Below are 20,529 nucleotides of genomic sequence, written 5' to 3'. Positions count from 1 at the left end.
TCAATTTTTCCCTAGCATCCTCCCAATCCTTATTTTGAATTAACATCCAGATATCAGAAAAAGCATTCTGACTTTGGTTTTTTGAGTTTGGATTTATTGCTTAGCATGTTTTCTTCAAGTTGGCAATATTTGTAAAAATAATAATAATAATAATAATAATAATAATTCAACTTTTTTCATTTTCTATCCCCCAAAATAATAATAATGATAACTGGCAAAATTTAATCCTTCAAAGTCCTAAGACTGGTACTGGAAATCTGAATTTCTTCGCTCAATCCACTGTATTTTCTATTCCATAGTAAACAACTAAAATAGAATCTGTAACCCTGTAAATTCAAAACGACCTTTTCAAGGGCTGTGGATATAGCTCAACAAGCACAAGGTCCTGGGTTCAATCTCTAGCTCTGCAAAAAAAAAAAAAAAAAAAAAAAAACCTTTTCAAAAGGAGGCAAGCTTATGATTCTTGTTCTTGGGTGAGGAAGGGATCTGAAACTAGAGGATACGAAATGCAGAAAGAGCAGAACCTCATCCTGGAATATGGAATGGAAATGACTCGGCAATCTCCAGAGTCACCCTCCAGCCCAACCCCAACATAAACAGATCCTAGCGTTGCTGCCAAGGCCAACAGGTGGATCTGGATTGCAGCTGCTCCAGTCTACAGGCCTGAACCTTTTGGTAGTTCCCAGAACTTTCTACCCGACAGTTGTGCAGGCTGACCTTGGCATCTTGCTAAATACTCACTCTCTTCTGCATTTTATCTGAGTCTGTTGATATCCAATATATTCTCAAGTGGAAACTCATAGCTACACAGTTCTGTTTTCATTGAGAAAACTCTGAATGTGATAGAAGAGAATTCAAGATATTAGTCTAGAATAGGCTCATTATGTTTAATCAGATCAGTTGTATATTCTTTTATTGACTTTTCATATTAATTTTGTCAATACTGAAATAGCTAAAAGTAGGGAGTTATGATCTCGAAATATTCCATTATAAAATTCCAAAAATAATTAAGCAGTTACTAATACACAATATAATAAATGCTCAAATATATATCTTAAATTACCCGTAGACCCTGTCATCTTAATAGCGTTAAGTAAAATGAAATAAAGCACATAAACCTTAATACTCAAAATCCATTTATATAGACCTAAGTGATATATTTTAGCAACAATATATCAATGTGTTGTGTGTCTTAAAACTTGTACTAATCAATTAAGGATTTATTTTTTTTTCAAAGAAAAAGTAAAATTACACATGACTTGAGAAATAACTGTGATTTTGAATAGAAAAAGAATGTTAAAGTTTCAGTATGAATAAACCATGGCTTAAAAACCACATAAATATATAAATATATTAACTTTACTAATAAAATTATAAAGACATTCAAATGAGTGTTTTTAATAACAATTTGTACATTCTGTTGTACAAATAGCATTGATTAATATCATTAATTTTGAACCTTTATATATATTCACAAATCCCAATGTACACTAGTATCCTTATCACAATTCCCTGTTAATTGGACCCCATAAATGCCTGGAGACATGTTAATGCATCTTGTTATTTGTTAAACTGTCATGGAGTGGAAGTCAGAATGGAAAGAGATAGTGAGTTTAATTGATTGTGGCTAACATATCTTGTCTTTATAAGTTTGAAAAAAATATATCTTTGTGAGTTTGTTGATAAAAGCCCATACAGGGTCTTCAAGTAGAAATGAGGTATCCAATGTTTAAATTTAATTTGTTTCATGTTTCTGCTCCTCTATTTTTAAGAGTACCAAAACTCCACAAAAATTGTCTGACAAAATGGAATTATATGAAGAATAATTTGAGTCCATTGTATAGATGATATGAAGACTGATGTTTCTATGTTAATACCTACATGGTTTTGTGACCAATAATTATACTCCAAATATTGCTGACTCTATTAAGAGTTTATGACATAACAGCGGATAACAAGGATCCCTGCTTTTCAAAATTTTATCTTTCATTTAACTTTTAGAATCAGATGTTGAAATAATTATTCTATATACACATAAAAATTTCTATCCTGTTTCTGAATAGTATAATTTGTTTCGATGATTATAAATGATGTTGATAATAACACCTCTGTTTTGTCCAAGGAAGGAGAACAGGACTAAATGGGCCAACAGAACCAAACACTGCTGACTGAATTCATTCTGACTGGAGTTTCAAGGCGGCCAGAGCTCCAGCTTCCCCTCTTTGGGGTCTTCCTCATCATCTACACAGTCACGGTGGTGGGCAACCTGGGCATGATCATTCTGACCAAGCTGGACTCCCGCCTGCACACACCTATGTATTTTTTTATCAGACATCTGGCTTTCATTGACCTTGGAGATTCCACTGTCATTTATCCCAAGATGATGGTGAATTTTTTTGTTGATCAAAATACCATTTCCTTTTATGCATGTGCCACCCAGATGGCTTTCTTCATTACTTTCATTATTAGTGAACTTTTCATCTTGTCCACCATGGCCTATGACCGCTATGTGGCCATCTGCAACCCTCTGCTCTACAATGTCATCATGTCTCAGAGACTCTGCCATGTGCTGGTGGGCATTCCATACCTCTACAGCATCTTTCAGGCTCTGATGATCACTGTTAAGATTTTCATACTGACATTCTGTGGCTCCAAGGTCATCAGTCATTTCTACTGTGATGATGTACCCTTGTTACTTATGCTCTGCTCAGATGCACGGGATATAGAATTATTGATCATGCTGTTTTCAGCATTTAATTTATTCTCATCTCTTCTGGTCATCTTGGTATCCTACATTCTGATTCTTCTAGCCATATGTCGAATGCATTCTGCAGAAAGCAGGAAAAAGGCTTTCTCCACATGTGGGTCTCATCTGACAGTGGTGGTGGTGTTCTATGGGTCTCTACTTTTTATGTATGTGCAGCCTAAATCCACCCACTCCTTTGAAACTGATAAACTAGCCTCTGTATTATACACTTTAGTGATCCCCATGCTTAACCCTTTGATCTACAGCATTAGGAACAAAGAAGTAAAAAATGCCTTCCACAGGGTCTTTAAGAATCAATGCAAATTTTGTATTTAATATTTAATATGCAATGCTGCTCGAGTAAACTTTGATAAAGACAATGTCAGTTGACACTGCGTCTAACATATATGAATATATTCTTTATTTATCACTTCAAAAATCCATGATACTGTACAGAAAACTAGATTATTTCCTTTATTTCTACCAAAATTAATCCTTGTGTTTCAGATCTCAATTAAATTAAATTTCACTTCTTTCTTAACATTTCTTGCTCTGGTTCAATATTCCTTCAGTGCTTCTATGGTCATTTTTATTCTCTCAGTGGGAAGACATTAAACTCTGTGTTAACTAACTACGTTTGTTTTGCAGGGTTTTGTTGTTTGGACAAATACCTTTTTATACTTGTTTTCATTGTATGTTCTGAACCTAAAATAATAATGTAAATGAAGCCAGTGTCCTGCAGACATCATATATTTAGAACACTTGTTCTTTTTTATGTGTTTCCCATATTTTCAATCTTTTACCTTTAGACAGAAAATAATATTTTATATTTAAATTGATTGCAGGTAACAGAAGCATACTTTGGTCATATCGCTCCCTGTTATCCTATATGTCACTATCATCATGAATACCTTCCTCCACACAAACTCACCCTGAGTTTGTGGTTGAATTCTGATTGCACATGTCAGCACTGGATATCCACAAGTGTGTCAAAAGAGTGACCGGGATACTGTAAGCTAGACTTTTCCCAGATATAAACACAGGGCAGGAAGACATGCAAATTCCAAATATCTAGTGTGGGTTCTTATCCAACACCAGGACATCTGGTACAGGTCTCAGAGTTTAAAGCTGCTTTGCACATTTCTAAGAACTTGAAAATAAGTCTCAAGTTGACACAACTGATTCTTGTTTAAAACATTTGACAGTTTTTACGGAAACAAATCAAAACGAAACAAAAATTGCATAAATTCAAAATATTCAGCATCTAATACAAAATATTAGATTTATGAGAAAGTTACAAAATGTGACTCTAAGAGATAATTAAAATAAATCTTGAAATGATAGTGATGATAGAATCAGCAGCAAGTTCATTCAAACTGTGTAATTGAAGGTGCTTTATAATTTAATAAAAATATTAGTATTATAAGGACCAAATTAAAGATTCCAAAAAGCTCAATTTCCAAAACTAAAAAAAGAATATCATGAGCAAGTGTTTACTGACTCTAATAATATCAGATTATATACTGAAAAAGAAAAGACATCAACTTAAATGAGTCATTTAAGATGCTACCTGAGCTTCTACCTAAACCAGAAGCAGTGGCATATGCCTGTAATCCCAGGGACTCTGGAGGCTGAGGCAGGAGAATCGAGAGTTCAAAACCAGCCTCAGCAACACCGAGGCACTAAGCAACTCAGTGAGACCCTGTATCTAAATAAAATACAAAATATCGCTGGGAATGTAGCTCTGTGGTTGAATGCCCCAGAGTTCGATCCCCGGTATCACACCCACCACTGGGAAAAGAAAAAGAAAAAAAAAAAGATGCTACCTAAAATAAGGACAGAAAGAAAACAAAATTCTGAATTGAATCATGAAAATAATCTCAGCTATCTACTGTAGACGAGGCACAATTTACCTAGTAGTGTGTAATAGTAGGTTCAAGCAAAAAGAAGAGTATACATAGGGCAGGAATAAAACATGGGAAGAAATGTTGGCCAGAATTCCCTCCCAAAATTATTTTTAAAACATAATACCAGAGATGTAAATGACTAAAATAGTTCCAAGAAGGATAAACAGAAACAAATGACATCAATGTGCATCTCCATAAAATTTTTAGAATTAAGTGATAAAGAACTACCTTTGAAAACAATCAAAATAATAAATTCATATAAACATAAGAATAAATTATGTGCTACTAATTTCTTGGAAGAAATAATAGGGGTCATAATGTGTTGCCTTATGCCAGCCTACGTTTATATATCTGGAAAAGTTCTGTATTCAGCAAAAATATTCTTGGTCAATGGGTGTTGCATGACCAAATACTGCCCCATCTTTTCTAGAAAGTCATTGTTTTATTCACTCATGAATTATGTACTGGTGTGAGTTATACACCTAATATGCATATGACATTGGGACACTGAAATTCTGGTCAAGGCATACATATGATTTTCAGGATTTTGTGAGAACACATATTTTTATTCAGTTAGAGTGAGGCATGATGTGTGTTTTATTCTTCCTAGTGGAAGATTCTGAGAATAATTAACAGAGGTGCAAGGCACTCTGCCTCAGTTAATGATGTGTAATTAGTTTATATTTGAATTAGATTAGAACTTCAAAAAAATGAGTCTCAAGGGTGGAAAAGATAATTTAAATCCATTCTGTAGCAACCTGTCAGGATTAAAATCATGGGAAGCCAAAGCAGACATTCAGGAAGGTAAGTCACAACATTGGTCTTTGACATTTATAAGGACACACAGCTTAAGATGGGTTATCCCCAAAGATCCTCAGAGACCCTGTTCTCTGCAAAAGTAGTTCTGCCTTTGAATACAGTTTTCTGCTGTCAAAGTGTTAACGTACAAGACTGCCATGAAGTCCACAATTTTCTTTCCATTACTGACACCACCTTGTTTTGACATTAACTCACTGACTTAATCATCTACTTTAACAAAGATCTACGTTTATATTCTTTACTTAGGGTTCCTTCAGTTCCATTCCCCATTCCTGAAGAGTGCCCTTCATGGAGGATGCTATCTCAGAACAGGTCATCATTAAACTTAAGTTAATATATTATGTATCTATTGTATGATGGGCATTTTGGAAGATTTTTAATTAGGTGCCATTCAAAAATGCAGATAATTCTGTATCCTCTACCCCAATCTTCACACTACAGCAAAATTTGACTTATGATAGCTTCCTGCCTGATTTTTTTAAAAAGCTGATTTATGATTAGCAACCTCAGGGTAGGTTTTCTTGTCATCTACTGGAATGGCATCATTATTTTGAAAAATAGGCAGCTCTGACAATGCCTATTAGAAGAGATTGATGCATGAAAAGGTTAATTTCATTTGCTTCCATGTCTATTTTGTCTTTTTAATAAGATTGTCTACACAGTGTCACAGACTCAGTGCTAACACAACATCATTCACATTGTAGGCGCTCGTTCAGCAAATAAATGTCTTTTTGACATCTCGTATTCTCTTCGTTGTTTGAGTAGACACTTTTTAATTTCAAGTATATGCATTTTCCAAATCATACTTGTTTCAATCCACTGTAATATTCAAAGTGAAAATTGTGTGGAATTAAATCAGAAAATGACTCAAGTAATCTTAATTCCTGGCCCAATGCTGCCAACCTACATAAAAAGTCTCTTATTTTATTTATTTCTCTCTTTCCTGTACTATATTTTGCATTATTTAAAAAGATAAATTTAACTCAGTAGCAGTAATACAAAATTGCATTTTACAATCACATCAAATGTATTTACCGATATTCTTATCATGAATAAATTTTATTTTACATTACACTGCACAGATTGATCATTTTGTCTTGTAAAAGTGCTCTTCTTTTTGATTTGTTTTCAAGCAGCATTTTTTTTTTTTTTTGGTTTCTTTATTTTCAAATAAAGTATACTAGAATTTACTAATATATTGTTTCTATCACATAATGATAAAACTGCAGAATTATAATACTAGGTATACAATAGCAGCTATGACCTCATGGTTAGTCATGAATGGTATGAAATTTCACACTCTTTTCTCCAGAACGTTTATAATATTCCAGACCTCACAGAACACCAGCACTGCCCCAAACAACCACAAAACAATATTCCCTTAATAATTACAATCATTAGTAGCTGAGAAATAATTCTGCCAACCTACATAAAAGTGCCTTTAATATTTATATTGTCTCAAATTTCTCCCCAGAGTTAGAACCTTTAGGTTTATCTATTTGTGTTCCATATATAATAATGGATTGAAGTATCCAAAAGCTTCTAGGCAGTAAATTGTTATATATTTGTATTAATGCATAAATAACAATAGTGAATGACCATATTGAATAGACTCCATAATCCAACTTCCACTATTTCTAAAATTCCTTGAGGCTGATTTTCCATGTGGGCCTCTGCAATGGATATCTTCCATTCTCATCACCTGACTCAGTAAGACATTCAGAAAATTAGACACAGCCTTTCCTGAAAGAATTTTCTCAAACACTTCACAATTTCTGCCCGAAACAGAAATTTCAGGCAGCTGGAAGATGATGGCTAAAAGGGGATTATCTTCTGTACTTCTTTATTCATAGCATCACAGTCCTCAATCCTTGATGCAATAAGGGTTCAGACCAAGGAATAGCTTTCCACCAGGCTCATTTGTATTAAGACTCAAATTTGAATATCAAAATAATTCAATGGCTGCAACCAAAGGTGACTTTTGTCATAGAAACCTGGCCTAGAAGCAGCCTCATGTACCCAATCAAGGTCCCCCATGTGTGTCTTCATGTCTGCTTCTATATAGTAGAGAAAAGATCCTGTGTAGATAGTCAAAAAATTCTCTTGAAGAATGAGAACACTGAAAATCTTACACTACATATTTCAAAACTTACTAAGAACCTACAGTAATTGGGAGAAAGCATTATTTTATAAAGACACATAAAAGGTAGAAGAAACAGAATACAGCCAAAACACATTTGTATGCATAGTCAACTGATTATCCACTAAGAAGTCCAAATAATTTTTCACCAAAAGAAGCCATAAATGTTTGAGGAAATGTTTAACCTGATTTAACATTAAACAGTGTTTACATGTATTGAAGCATTACATTGCCACCCCAAAAATATGCATGTTTTTATGTTTTTATGGATCAGTTAAAAATAAACAATTTAAAGGAGGAAGTCCAAGAAATTCAATAGGATCAAGGATATTTGTAGGCATCCCTTTCAAATCAATAGCAAAAGGCAACCTAATAAAATATTGGGAAAGATACTTGAAAATGGACCTCCCAGGAGAAACATTGATGGTATTAATATCATTAATATAAAGAGTACATTAAAAGGCCCAACATCCTTAGCTATTAGGGAGTTGAACTGTAATAGCAATGAGCTACTACTCCCCACCCACTCGGGGCACAATTAAAATACCTCATTACCAGTAACAAAATAACAAGACGATATCAATTATTCACTCTTATTTCAGTTCCTGAAATTACTATTGTCAATTGGTATGTTCAGTGGTACTCTACTTAGGAAAACAATTTTGATTTTGAAATATAATTCAATAAATTACTACCATATGTCTCAATAATTTATCTCCTAGGTACTTAGTCCCAAATGAAAAAAAAAATACATAAAAATAAGTATACATGAAGAGTTACTGATAGATTAATTCATATAAAATGAAATATTTCAGCTGTGTCAACAGATAAAAGAAAAATGGTAGTGTATTCATAGAATAGAATACAATTCAGCAATACATTTCAATGAAACACTAATATACACATTAAAATGGATGAATTTCAATAGCATTAACCAGACATGGACATTATTCCATTTATATTAAGTTCTACAAAAGGTAAAAAAATCTATGGTGATATATAAATCTTAGCCTTTGCAGCTTGATATGTATTGTAGTGGCACTTAAAGAGCCAGTGGGGAATACTTTAGGGTAATGGATATATTTCTCACTGAGAGCAATGGTATCACAAGTGTCATTTTTCAAAAGTAATGAATAAACACTTGGCATTTTACTATATGTAAACTGTAACACAAGTATTGGCAAATATAACTGTATATATTTAAGACAAGCAACATGATATTTGAGACACATACACACATTGTGAAATGAGTGCAATAATTAGGATAATTCCCTCTTTGTCACCTAACAAGACTATCATTTCTTTCATTCTTTTTTTTTTTTTTTTTTTTGTAGTGACAGCATTTAAAATTTGCTGTCTTAGCAAATTTCAAGTAACAGACTACTCCTATTTTTGGAAAAGTAGGTTCATGAGGTGAGGGACAAGGGTCCTGAAGCTTGAACATGGTCTGGAAGAGCATCAAGTAAAGAAATATATGGTTAACAATGAAATGAGAAAATAATTCAAATAAACCAAGGGGATGAAGGATATTTGGTCTCAGGGGGAAAAAATGACATCAGATACTCAATAGTATTAGGAATTATTTTGGATTTATTTCTCTGGTTCTTCTTACATCATCATTTCATTCTTTTTCTTATTTCAGAATAATTTTCTCTTTTTCAACCTATTTTATTCTTTTTAAAAGGAGAGAACATGTTAATAGCTCTGGGTTTTTACTGTTTCAATATTTATGATGATACAGTCATAGCATAAATTTAATTTGAAGTTTTTTGATAAGGAACTACCATAGGACTTGTTGCTGTAAGTGCCCACCACTGGAACTATCAATTGTGAATGCAAAGAGATCCCATTGTTTCAACTAAGGATAGGTGGCCATCATTAAAATAAATAATTCTAGGAAAATATTTGGCCATATTTAAATAGCAAGTAATTCTATGGTAAATCTATCCAATACAATTATCTGTATAAAATAAGGATAATTATTATAATAATAAAAATATCAGCAAGAAAAATAATAATTATAGATCGACTAAAGACCCCGTGTATTTTTATTTTATAAATAATATTAAATTTTATAAATAAAAATAGTGACTAAAATAAAGGCATGGAAATAATTTGAAGAATACATACAGACAAGAAGAAAAAGAAAAGAGGGGTGGAATTAAAAGCAGAATTCAGTAAACATGTCAATGATTCACAAAAAAATGACGCAAATTACACTGATTTTATCTATTGAAGGCCAATGAGAGAATCAGAAAATTGAAAAAAGATCTGAGAATGCAGCTTCATGTATTTTTGTCTCACTTAATTAAAATGGCAAAAAAAAAAAAAACAGCTTAAGTACATGGGTGGTATAATTTGCAAGTTCATTTATCTCTCATACATACATGTAAGAAAAAGATGGAATAAAGAAACTGGGGCAGGCTGTACCCAGAATACTCTTGATAGAGAGCAAGACATCCCAGATTAAGCAATCACAAGGAAACCTTGGTTCACTTGAGGACATAACACTTACTCAAGCCTTTTATTGCAAAATACATATGATAGTAATCAAAAAGTTTGCAGGGTAGAAACATATTCAGAATTCAATTAGATTGCAAGGGAGCTGCTCTTCAAACTCTTACATGATGTTGGACCTTGGCTTAATGTATCCTATTTGCTTTTTCTCTCCACAGGCAATGGGAAAGTCTACTTATTTGACAAACTTTTAGTGTAATAACTGAGCTAGGAGAGTATATGATTCAAGAAAATCTCACTCTAGGATTTGCCCTTGCTCTCTAATAACAGTTCTATAAAAGGATTCTTTAAATTCATAACTACTTCTTTTTCTCCCGATATAGATGAATTTCCAGTACCTTCATGGCTCCTGGAAATCTCTCCCAGGTGACTGAGTTCATTCTCATAGGAGTCTCTGATCTTCCAGAGCTGCAAATTCCTCTCTTCCTGCTCTTCCTGGTCATCTATGGGCTGACTGTGACAGGGAACCTGGGCATCATCACCCTCACCAGTGTTGACTCTCGGCTTCAGACCCCCATGTACTTTTTTCTCCGACATCTGGCCATTATAAATTTTAGCAACTCGACTGTCATTGCCCCTAAAATGCTGGTCAATTTTTTGCTAAGTAAGAAAACCTCCTCGTACTTTGAATGTGCCACCCAACTGGGAGGATTCCTGGTTTTCATTGTGGCTGAGGTTTTCATGCTGGCGGTGATGGCCTATGACCGCTATGTAGCCATTTGCAACCCCCTACTCTACATGGTGGTGGTATCTCGGAGGATCTGCAATCTGCTGGTGTCCCTCACCTACCTCTATGGCTTTTGTACAGCTATTGTGGTTACACCTTGTGTGTTCTCTGTGTCTTACTGTGCTTTCAATGTCATCAATCATTTTTATTGTGATATTATGCCTCTGTTAGCATTGTCTTGCTCTGATACTTACATTCCAGAAACAGTAGTCTTTATATCTGCAGCTTCCAATATTGTTTTTTCTATGACTATAGTTCTAGTATCATATTTCAACATTATTTTGTCTATTCTAAAGATGCATTCATCAGAGGGAAGGAAAAAAGCCTTTTCCACCTGTGCTTCGCATATGACGGCAGTCACAGTTTTCTATGGGACTCTGCTGTTCATGTATTTGCAGCCTCGAAATAACTACTCATTAGACACTGATAAAATGGCATCCGTGTTTTACACCCTGGTCATCCCCATGCTGAACCCCATGATCTACAGCCTGAGGAACAAGGATGTGAAGGCTGCCTTAAGGAGATTCCTGATGAATCCAGGCTGTCCTTTAGGTCAATGTAATTTGGGGACTTTTTGGGTAAACAAATAGAAGTTTTATGCAATACAGAAACAAAATTGTTGTTCAGTAACTTTGCCCAGGAATGAACAGAGAGCAAACAACTTTGGAAGAAGTGTTTGTCAGAGCCAGAAAAAAAAAAATCATGATGTGCATTTGAACAGAACAACAAAACATTGACAAGAGAAATAAGTCAATCATTCTCATTCTTTGACATCTTTCGTTACCTCCTGTTACAAACAGCATGGTTGAATGTAGAGTATCATTCTTTCCTGAAAATCAGCAATTATTCAAACCTAAAACAATTTCTACAACTATGTTATTAAAGTAAAACTGACCCTTATATTTAAACTAAAACTCTCTCTTTCTTAATATTATTTAAATGAGATACATCCCACCTATGAATTTATATTCTGACTGCTAACTAGAATATAATTGGACTTATTTTACTCCAAGTTATATAATTTACACAATTTATGAATAAAAGATGCAGAAATCAATCACTGATTTCTCTTTCAGGCAACGTAAAATTTTACTTTTTCTTTACTCTAAGTTTCATTATACAAATTTGTGCAGGCGTACCAGGCTATATCTTGGCACTATTAAAAAACTCAAATGGAAGATATAATGGAAGATTAAATGAACATCAAGAATATTTCCATTGTACCTATGAACAGGTTCTGGTTCTTACAGAGTTCCTTCAGGTATAGGTACTAGATTTTCAGGCATGGTAGTTAGGCCATAATGAAAAAAAAAAAAAAAAAAAACATAATTCTACAAAATAGAGTTAGACTCAGAGACATGGAAATGTTGTAGTTGGGATATCATCAAAGTTTACTTAATGTTTCTATTTTTATTTTGGATTGTATTTCTATTTTAATACAAATGTTGGCACAAATATTTGTAAATTTAGTTTTCTGGAATATATTAAAGATCCTTTCCAATCAATACCTTTTCATGTTGGCTTCTATCAAACTATTCTCTAGTTAGGTTTTCTACTGAAGTGTGGTATAGTGTGGCCCCAAGTTAAATAGCCAAGCATGATCCACTACACCTACTATTTTATAAACTATTAAGAGGGTTCCCAATTGATAATTTTTTGCATATCAGAAGAGGTGTGGGATGTCCATATAACTGTATCTATATAACTATGTACATAAAACTATATATTAGCCAAGTATGACAAATAAAAAGGGTTGGATTTAATGAGATTTATTATGCATTGTTGCTTTTTAATTGAATTTTCAAGTCAAATCAGTTAAACAGTAATTTAAAAATTACTGTTTACCTATGCGTGATAACAAATTAATATAGTATTTTCACAATGGTGCATGGAGTCATACTGGGCATTTCCAATACAAGAGAACAGGTATCTTTCTTTGAAATTAATTCACTAATTAGTCAGGTATTTTATTTCATTTGAAGTCTGAAACCCAGAGACATGTTAAAACTATGTGTAACAGGAGGTGATAGTATATATAGTGATAAGGTTTTATTACACAAATTTTTGGTACTACAGGAACATCTTTATAAGGATAAAAATTTCTGATAATCTTAATTTCAGAAGTGTCCTCAAAAGAGCCCTGAGTAAATATTCCCATATCTGCCTCTTTTGCCCTTCTTCTCTTTTGCATATAGTCACTTGGATTTTATCCTTCACTTTCAAGTATTACTCATTTCAAAAAATGTCACTTGCAAGAAACGAAAAGCAAAACCAATACTAATTAAATGATGCACTGTGAATTTACCAAAGCTATAAATATCCTGACACTACCATCTCCTGTTAAGTAGAAAGGGTGGTGTGCAAAAATTACGATTTATTAAAGAGAATGTTAATGTAGGCCTTGAAAGGATCATCTCTGTCAGAGAGAATGGTGAGAGTGTGGCCAAAGGGGGCATCAGAGATGAAAACGTAGCCAGGTGTGGTGGCACATGCCTTGTAGTCCCAGCTGGTAGGGAGGCTGGGACAGGAAGATTCCTTGCTTCCACAGGTTCAAGACCAGCCTAGAAAACATAGCTAGACCCAGTCTGAAAATAAATAAATAAGTAAATAAGCTGAAAATTCAGTGTGAGATCAAAGACCAAAAGAGAATGAGGTTGAAAGGAAAGATGAACTGCTTAATGCTATTATAGTATAACTCACACTGTGCAGTCTCTTACAAGCATTTATTTTTTTTATCTCTGGAGGAACACAGATACTCAGAAGGATGTAAGGCAAGAGCGTTTAAGTACAGGGGCAAGTCGTAAGGCAAGAGGTGTGTGGTTAAAGTGCTTCTGGACATGTTAACCATAGAAAGAAGGAAATTACCAAAATCCAACATATCTGACAGAAAGCTACACAAAAGTTCTTCTGATGTTGAGTGGAGACTGACACCACTCATGGGGTCTGACCTGGAGCATACAAGAATAAATCACGGTCATGGAAAGTAATGTGGAAGTCTTTCCCAGACTACAGTCAAATACCATTACAGGGCCCATAACAGGGAGTCATTATGAAAAGCTAAGAATCAAAAGTTTGCATGATACATTATGAACACAGTTTTGAGACAAATACTCACTTTCTGATTTGTGGATTAATTTATATAAAAAAAACTTAATGAAAACATGTAGAATTTAAAAACTTTGAATTAGTAGCTATTTCTAAATCTAGTAAGTATACCAACTATTTTTGGCATTGTACCAAATAATTTATAGTCATTATTTAGTTTTACAGTAACCCATATTTTCTTTTAAATGATTTCAAAATAGCATTTGCTTTTCAAGCCTGCTTACAGATCATTTAATTATGTCTTTGAGAAGGCTAAGTAAGTCTCTAGTTTCTTCTAGATAATAGATAACAGAGCTTAGATTCAATACAGAAGATTGACTCAAAAATCCATACTCCTGACCCTAAAAAAAAAAATCAGTATCAAAATGTTGGGGTTTCAAGATGGCAGACTAGAGAGTGGCTGCATTTCATGTTGCTCCAGGACTTAGGATTCAAAAGAGGAGATATTGAGAGACTTGGGACCAACTCAAAGCAGCCAGGTGAGTCTCTCCTGTTGGGGAGGTGTCCCAGTGGGACGGTAGTCCCGGAACGCAGGGAACTTTGTGAAGTAGAGCTGCCGGCGAGACGCCCCTCCCCCACTGGAGCAGTGAACTCGGACAACTGGGAGCATCGTAGAGGAGGCTGCTCAGCACAGCGCTGGGACTCGGAGCAACCACTGGGGCTTCGGTGGCTGCCCAGGGGAGGAGCAGTGAGGAGAGCTGTGTGGACTCAGAATACCGGGGCCTGCCCTGAGGAGGAGGAGGAAGAGCATGGCCGCTTGGATTCGGAGTGACTGCACCAGAGCTACAGGCGGTTGCCAGAGGAGGAGCTGCGTGGCGAGCTGTTTGGACTCAGACCACTTCTGAACACCGGGGCCTACCCTGAGGAGTAGGAGGAGGAGGAGGAGGAGCACGGGAGGTTGTTTGGACTCACAGTGACTGCATTAGAGCTCCAGGCGGCTGCTCAGAGGAGGAGGCGATTGGTGAGTTGTTTGGACTTAAAGCGACCTCTGCTGAACACAGGGTGGCTGCCTGGAGGAGGAGCGCGGTGGGTCGCTTGGTCTCGAGTGGCCGCACCAGAGCTCCGGGCGGCTGCCCAGAGGAGGTGTGCAGCAGGTCACGTGGATTCAGAGCCACTCAAAGCGACCACTCCTGAACACCCGGGGGGGTTACCTGGAGGAGGAGGAGGAACGGGGCGGGTCACTTCCACTCGGAGTGACTGCCCAGTTATATGGCGGTTGGTGGGAGGAGGAGGCACCCAGTGAGTTCCTTGGACTCCCAGTGACCGCACCGGAATACTGGGCGGCTGTCTGGAGGAAGAGGCGTGTGGCGGATCTCTGGGACTCAGAGCGATTTTACAGGGCCCCAGGTGGCTGCTCAGAGAAGGGGCCGCATAGCCAGGCGATTAGGTGCAGAGCAGGGTCCCAGGATCTAGGAGGCTTCTTGGTGGAAGAGCTGCACAGAGACACGCTTAGGGGAGGAGCGAAGGTTCCAGGACTGCAGGCAGATTCTCTGAGGAGGGGCAGCCTAAGGAGATTCATCTGCAAAGGGTGAGGCTCCCAGGCCCAGGAGGTAGGGCCGGGCCCCTGGGAACTTTGCAGAGGAAGGCAGCCCAGCCCAGGTGGTAGCTGTAAATTGAGGGGAACCTCTAGGAGGGAAACTGACCAGCGAGACCTCCCCACCGGGTGAGTCTTCCCTGCCAGGTGAGGTTTCCCCAAAAGGACAGTAATACCAGAGGCACAGGCCCAAACAGGCCTTGCCTCAGCCCGCAGCCTACTTCCCCTTTGGATGACCATTGGTCAACAAGTGGAGGCACCTCTGCCCACTAGCAGGGAATATACCCCACCTGAAGGCCACCACTACTATAGAGGCAGGTTCCTTGTGGAGCACCGCATTATCAACTTCCTCCAAGACTTCAGCCTACTGAAGGCTAAGAGGGGATATATATAGAAATCTTCAAGGACGTTGTAAGTCAATAGAGGAAATCTGCAATATCTCAGCGGTCCACTGATACCTGAAAAATATGAGAAAACAAGGAAAGAAAATGCCACAAACAAATCTAGATGTTACATCAATAAAACCCAATGACAGCATGGCAGAAGAAATGACAGAAAAGGAGCTCAGAATGTACATAATTAAAATGATCAGGGAAGCAAACGATGAGATGAAAAAGCAAATGCACACACTGAATGATGAGATGAAAGAACAAATGCAGGCATTGAATGATAGCACCAATCGACAGTTAAAAGAGCAAATACAGGAAGCAAAAGATCATTTCAATAAAGAGTTAGAGATATTGAAAAAAAAACAAACAGAAATCCTTGAAATGAAGGAAACAATAAACCAAATTAAGAACTCCATACAAAGCATATCCAGTAGGATAGAACACCTGTAAGATAGAACCTCAGACATTGAAGACAAAATATTTAACCTTGAAAACAAAGTTGAACAAACAGAGAAGATCATAAGAAATCATGAACAGAATCTACAATAACTATGGGATATCATAAAAAGGACAAATTTAAGAATTATTGGGATTGAGGAAGGCCTAGAAAAACAAACCAAAGGAATGAACAATCTATTCAATGAAATAATATCAGAAAATTTCCCAAATCTGAAGAATGAAATGGAAAATCAAGTTCAAGAGGCTTATAGGACTCCAAATACACAAAATTACAACAGACCCACACCAAGGCACATTATAATGAAAATACCTAACATACAAAATAAGGACAGAATTTTAAAGGCTGTGAGAGAAAAGAACCAAATTACATTGAGGGGGAAACCAATATGCATATCAGCAGATTTTTCAATCCAGACCCTAAAAGCTAGAAGGGCCTGGAACAACATTTTTCAAGCCCTGAAAGAAAATGGATGCCAACCAAGAATCTTATACCCAGCAAAACTTACCTTCAAATTTGACGATGAAATAAAATCCTTCCATGATAAACAAAAGCTAAAAGAATTTACAAAAAGAAAGCCAGCATTACAGAACATTCTCAGCAAAATATTCCATGAGGAAGAGATGAAAAAGAAAGAAGCAAATCAGCAAATGGAGGAATTATCCTAAAGGAATTGTCAAATAAAGGAGGAACCAAGTAGTGTGAAATAAATAAATAAATAAAATTTAAAAAATGAACCAAATGACCGGGAAACCAAATCATATCTCTATAATAACCCTGAATGTTAATGGCCTGAATTCATCAATCAAAAGACATAGACTGGCAGATTGGATTAAAAAGAAGGATCCAACAATACGTTGCCTACAAGAGACTCACCTCATAGAAAAAGATACCCATAGACTAAAGGTGAAAGGATGGGGAAAAAAATACCATGCACATGGACTCAGCAAAAAAGCTGGAGTATCCATCCTCATTTCAGATAATGTGGACTTCAAGCCAAAGTTAGTCAGAAGGGATAAAGAAGGTCATTTCATATTGCTTATGGGAAGCATAAATCAGCAAGATATAACAATCATCAACATCTATGCCCCAAACAGTGGCTCATCCATGCACATCAAACAAATCCTTCTCAATTTCAGAAACCAAATAGACCATAACACAATAATACTAGGTGATTTTAACACGCCTCTCTCACCACTGGACAGATCTTCCAGACAAAAATTGAATAAAGAAACCATAGATCTCAATAACACAATCAATAATTTAGACTTAACGTACATTTATAGAATATACCATCCAACCAAGAGTGAATACACTTTCTTCTCAGCAGCACATGGATCCTTCTCTAAATTAGACCATATATTATGCCACAAAGCTAATGTTAGCAAATACAAGAAGATAGAGACACTACCTTGTATTCTATCAGATCATAATGGATTGAAGTTAGATATAAATGAAAGAGTAAAACACAGAAACTATTCCAACATCTGGAGACTAAACAATGTGCTATTATATGATGAATGGATAACAGAAGATATTAGGAAGGAAATTAAAAAATTCTTAGAGGTAAATGAGAACAAAGAAACATCATATCAAAATCTCTGGGACACTATGAAAGCAGTACTTAGAGGGAAATTTATTTCATGGAGCGCATTTAATAAAAGAAGTAAAACTCAACAAATAAACGACCTAACACTACAGCTCAAAGCCCTAGAAAAAGAAGAACAGACCAGCACCAAAAGTAGTAGAAGACAGGAAATAGTTACACTTAGAGATGAAATCAATGAAATTGAAACAAAAGAAACAATACAAAAAATTGACAAAATAAATAGTTGGTTATTCGAAAAAATAAACAAAATTGATAAACCTTTAGCCACACTAACAAAGAGAAGACGAGAGAAAACCCAAATCACTAAAATTCGGAATGAACAAGGATATATCACAATAGACAGGATTGAAATACAAAACATAATTAGAAGCTATTTTGAAAACGTATACTCCAACAAAATAGAAAATTTCAAAGACATCAACAGGTTTCTAGAGACATATGAATTGCCTAAACTGAACGAGGAGGACTTAAACAATTTAAATAGACCAATTTCAAGTACTGAAATAGAAGAAGTCATCAAAAGTCTACCAACAAAGAAAAGTCTGGGACCAGATGGGTTCTCACCCGAGTTCTACAAAACCTTTAAAGAAGAGCTCATTCGAATACTTCTCAAATTATTCCATAAAATAGAAGAGGAGGGAACCCTCCCAAACTCATTCTATGAAGCCAAAATCACACTGATACCTAAACCAGACAGAGACTCATCAAGGAAAGAAAATTTCAGACCAATATCCTTAATGAATATCGACGCAAAAATTCTCAGCAAAATTTTAGCAAATCGCATACAAAAACATATTAAAAAGATAGTGCACCATGATCAAGTGGGTTTCATCCCAGGGATGCAAGGTTGGTTCAACATCAGGAAATCAATATATATAATTCACCATATCAATAGACTTAAAGTCAAGAATCACATGATTATTTCAATAGATGCAGAAAAAGCATTTGATAAAATACAGCACTCCTTCATGCTCAAAACACTAGAAAAAATAGGGATAGTGGGAACATTCCTTAACATTGTAAAGGCCATTTATGCTAAGCCCATGGCTAATATCATTCTAAATGATGAAAAACTGAAAGCATTACCCTAAAAACTGGAACAAGGCAGGGATGCCCTCTTTCACCACTTCTATTCAACATCGTTCTTGAGACTCTGGCCAGAGCAATTAGACAAACCAAAGAAATTAAAGGGATACGAATTGGAAAAGAAGAACTCAAACTATCCCTGTTCGCTGATGACATGATTATATATTTAGAGGAACCTGAAAATTCCACCAGAAAACTCTTAGAACTCATAAGTGAATTCAGTAAAGTAGCAGGTTACAAGATCAATGCTCATAAATCCAACGCATTTTTATACATAAGTGATGAATCTTCAGAAAGAGAAATTAGGAAAACTACCCCATTCACAATAGCCTCAAAAAAAAAAAAATACTTGGGACTCAATCTCACAAAAGAGGTGAAAGACCTCTACAATGAGTACTACAGAACACTAAAGAAAGAAATTAAAGAACACCTTAGAAGATGGAAAGATCTTCCATGTTCTTGGATAGGAAGAATTAATATTATCAAAATGGCCATACTACCTAAAGTGCTATACAAATTCAATGCAATTCCAATTAAAATCCCAATGATGTACCTTACAGAAATAGAGCAAGCAATTATGAAATTCATCTGGAAGAATAAGAAACCAAGAATAGCTAAAGCAATCCTTAACAGGAAGAGTGAAACAGGGAGTATTGCAATACCAGATCTTCAACTCTACTACAAAGCAATAGTAACAAAAATGGCATGGTATTGGTACCAAAATAGACAGGTAGATCAATGGTACAGAATAGAGGACACGGACACAAACCCAAATAAATACAATTTTCTCATACTAGACAAAGGTGCCAAAAATATGCAATGGAGAAAAGATAGCATCTTCAACAAATGGTTCTGGGAGAATTGGAAATCCATATGCAACAGAATGAAACTAAACGCCTATCTCTCACCATGCACGAAACTAAACTCAAAATGGATTAAGGATCTCGGAATCAGACCAGAGACCCTGCAGATTATAGAAGAAAAAGTAGGTAGGTCCAGATCTTCAACATGTCAGCTTAGGACCAGACTTCCTTAACAGGACTCCCATAGCACAAGAAATAAAAGCAAGAATCAATAACTGGGATAGATTCAAACTAAAAAGCTTTCTCTCAGCATAGGAAACTATCAGCAATGTGAAGAAAGAGCCTACAGAGTTGGAGAATATCTTTTCCAATCATACTTCAGATAGAGCACTAATCTCCAGAATCTATAAAGAACTCAAAAAACTCTACTCCAAGAATACAAATAATCCAGTCGATAAATGGGCTAAGGAAATGAATAGACACTTCACAGAAGAAGATCTACAAGCAATCAACAAACATATGGAAAAATGTTCAACATCTCTAGTAATAAAAGAAATGCAAATCAAAACCACCCTAAGATTCCATCTCACCCCAATTAGAATGGTGATTATCAAGAATACAAGCAACAACCGGTGTTGGCGAGGATGTGGGGAGAAAGGTACACTCATACATTGCTGGTGGGGCTGCAAA

General features: G+C 35.8%; 2 protein-coding genes across 2 annotated transcripts; both read left to right on the top strand.

The window, feature by feature from the left end:
- Window positions 1–2,140: 2,140 nt before the first annotated feature.
- On the top strand, window positions 2,141–3,082 carry LOC306638958 (olfactory receptor 8K5-like; the record flags this gene model as incomplete). The annotated part of the gene is made up of 1 exon (XM_079102408.1): window positions 2,141–3,082. The coding sequence occupies one exon, from the start codon at window positions 2,141–2,143 to the stop codon at window positions 3,080–3,082; it is 942 nt and encodes a 313-aa protein (XP_078958534.1).
- A 7,375-nt stretch (window positions 3,083–10,457) lies between these two features.
- Window positions 10,458–11,418, top strand: LOC306639219 (olfactory receptor 8J3-like; the record flags this gene model as incomplete). The annotated part of the gene is given in 2 exon segments (XM_079102614.1): window positions 10,458–11,393; window positions 11,396–11,418. Coding segments are annotated over 2 exon segments (945 nt in total). The 5' UTR covers window positions 10,458–10,471.
- Window positions 11,419–20,529: the final 9,111 nt, after the last annotated feature.

The sequence above is a fragment of the Sciurus vulgaris genome (assembly GCF_902686455.1).
Source record: "Sciurus vulgaris genome assembly, chromosome: 11".
NCBI classification, from domain to species: domain Eukaryota; kingdom Metazoa; phylum Chordata; class Mammalia; order Rodentia; family Sciuridae; genus Sciurus; species Sciurus vulgaris.
Note: the sequence above shows the minus strand (reverse complement) of the source record. Positions and strands in the feature narration are given on the sequence as shown.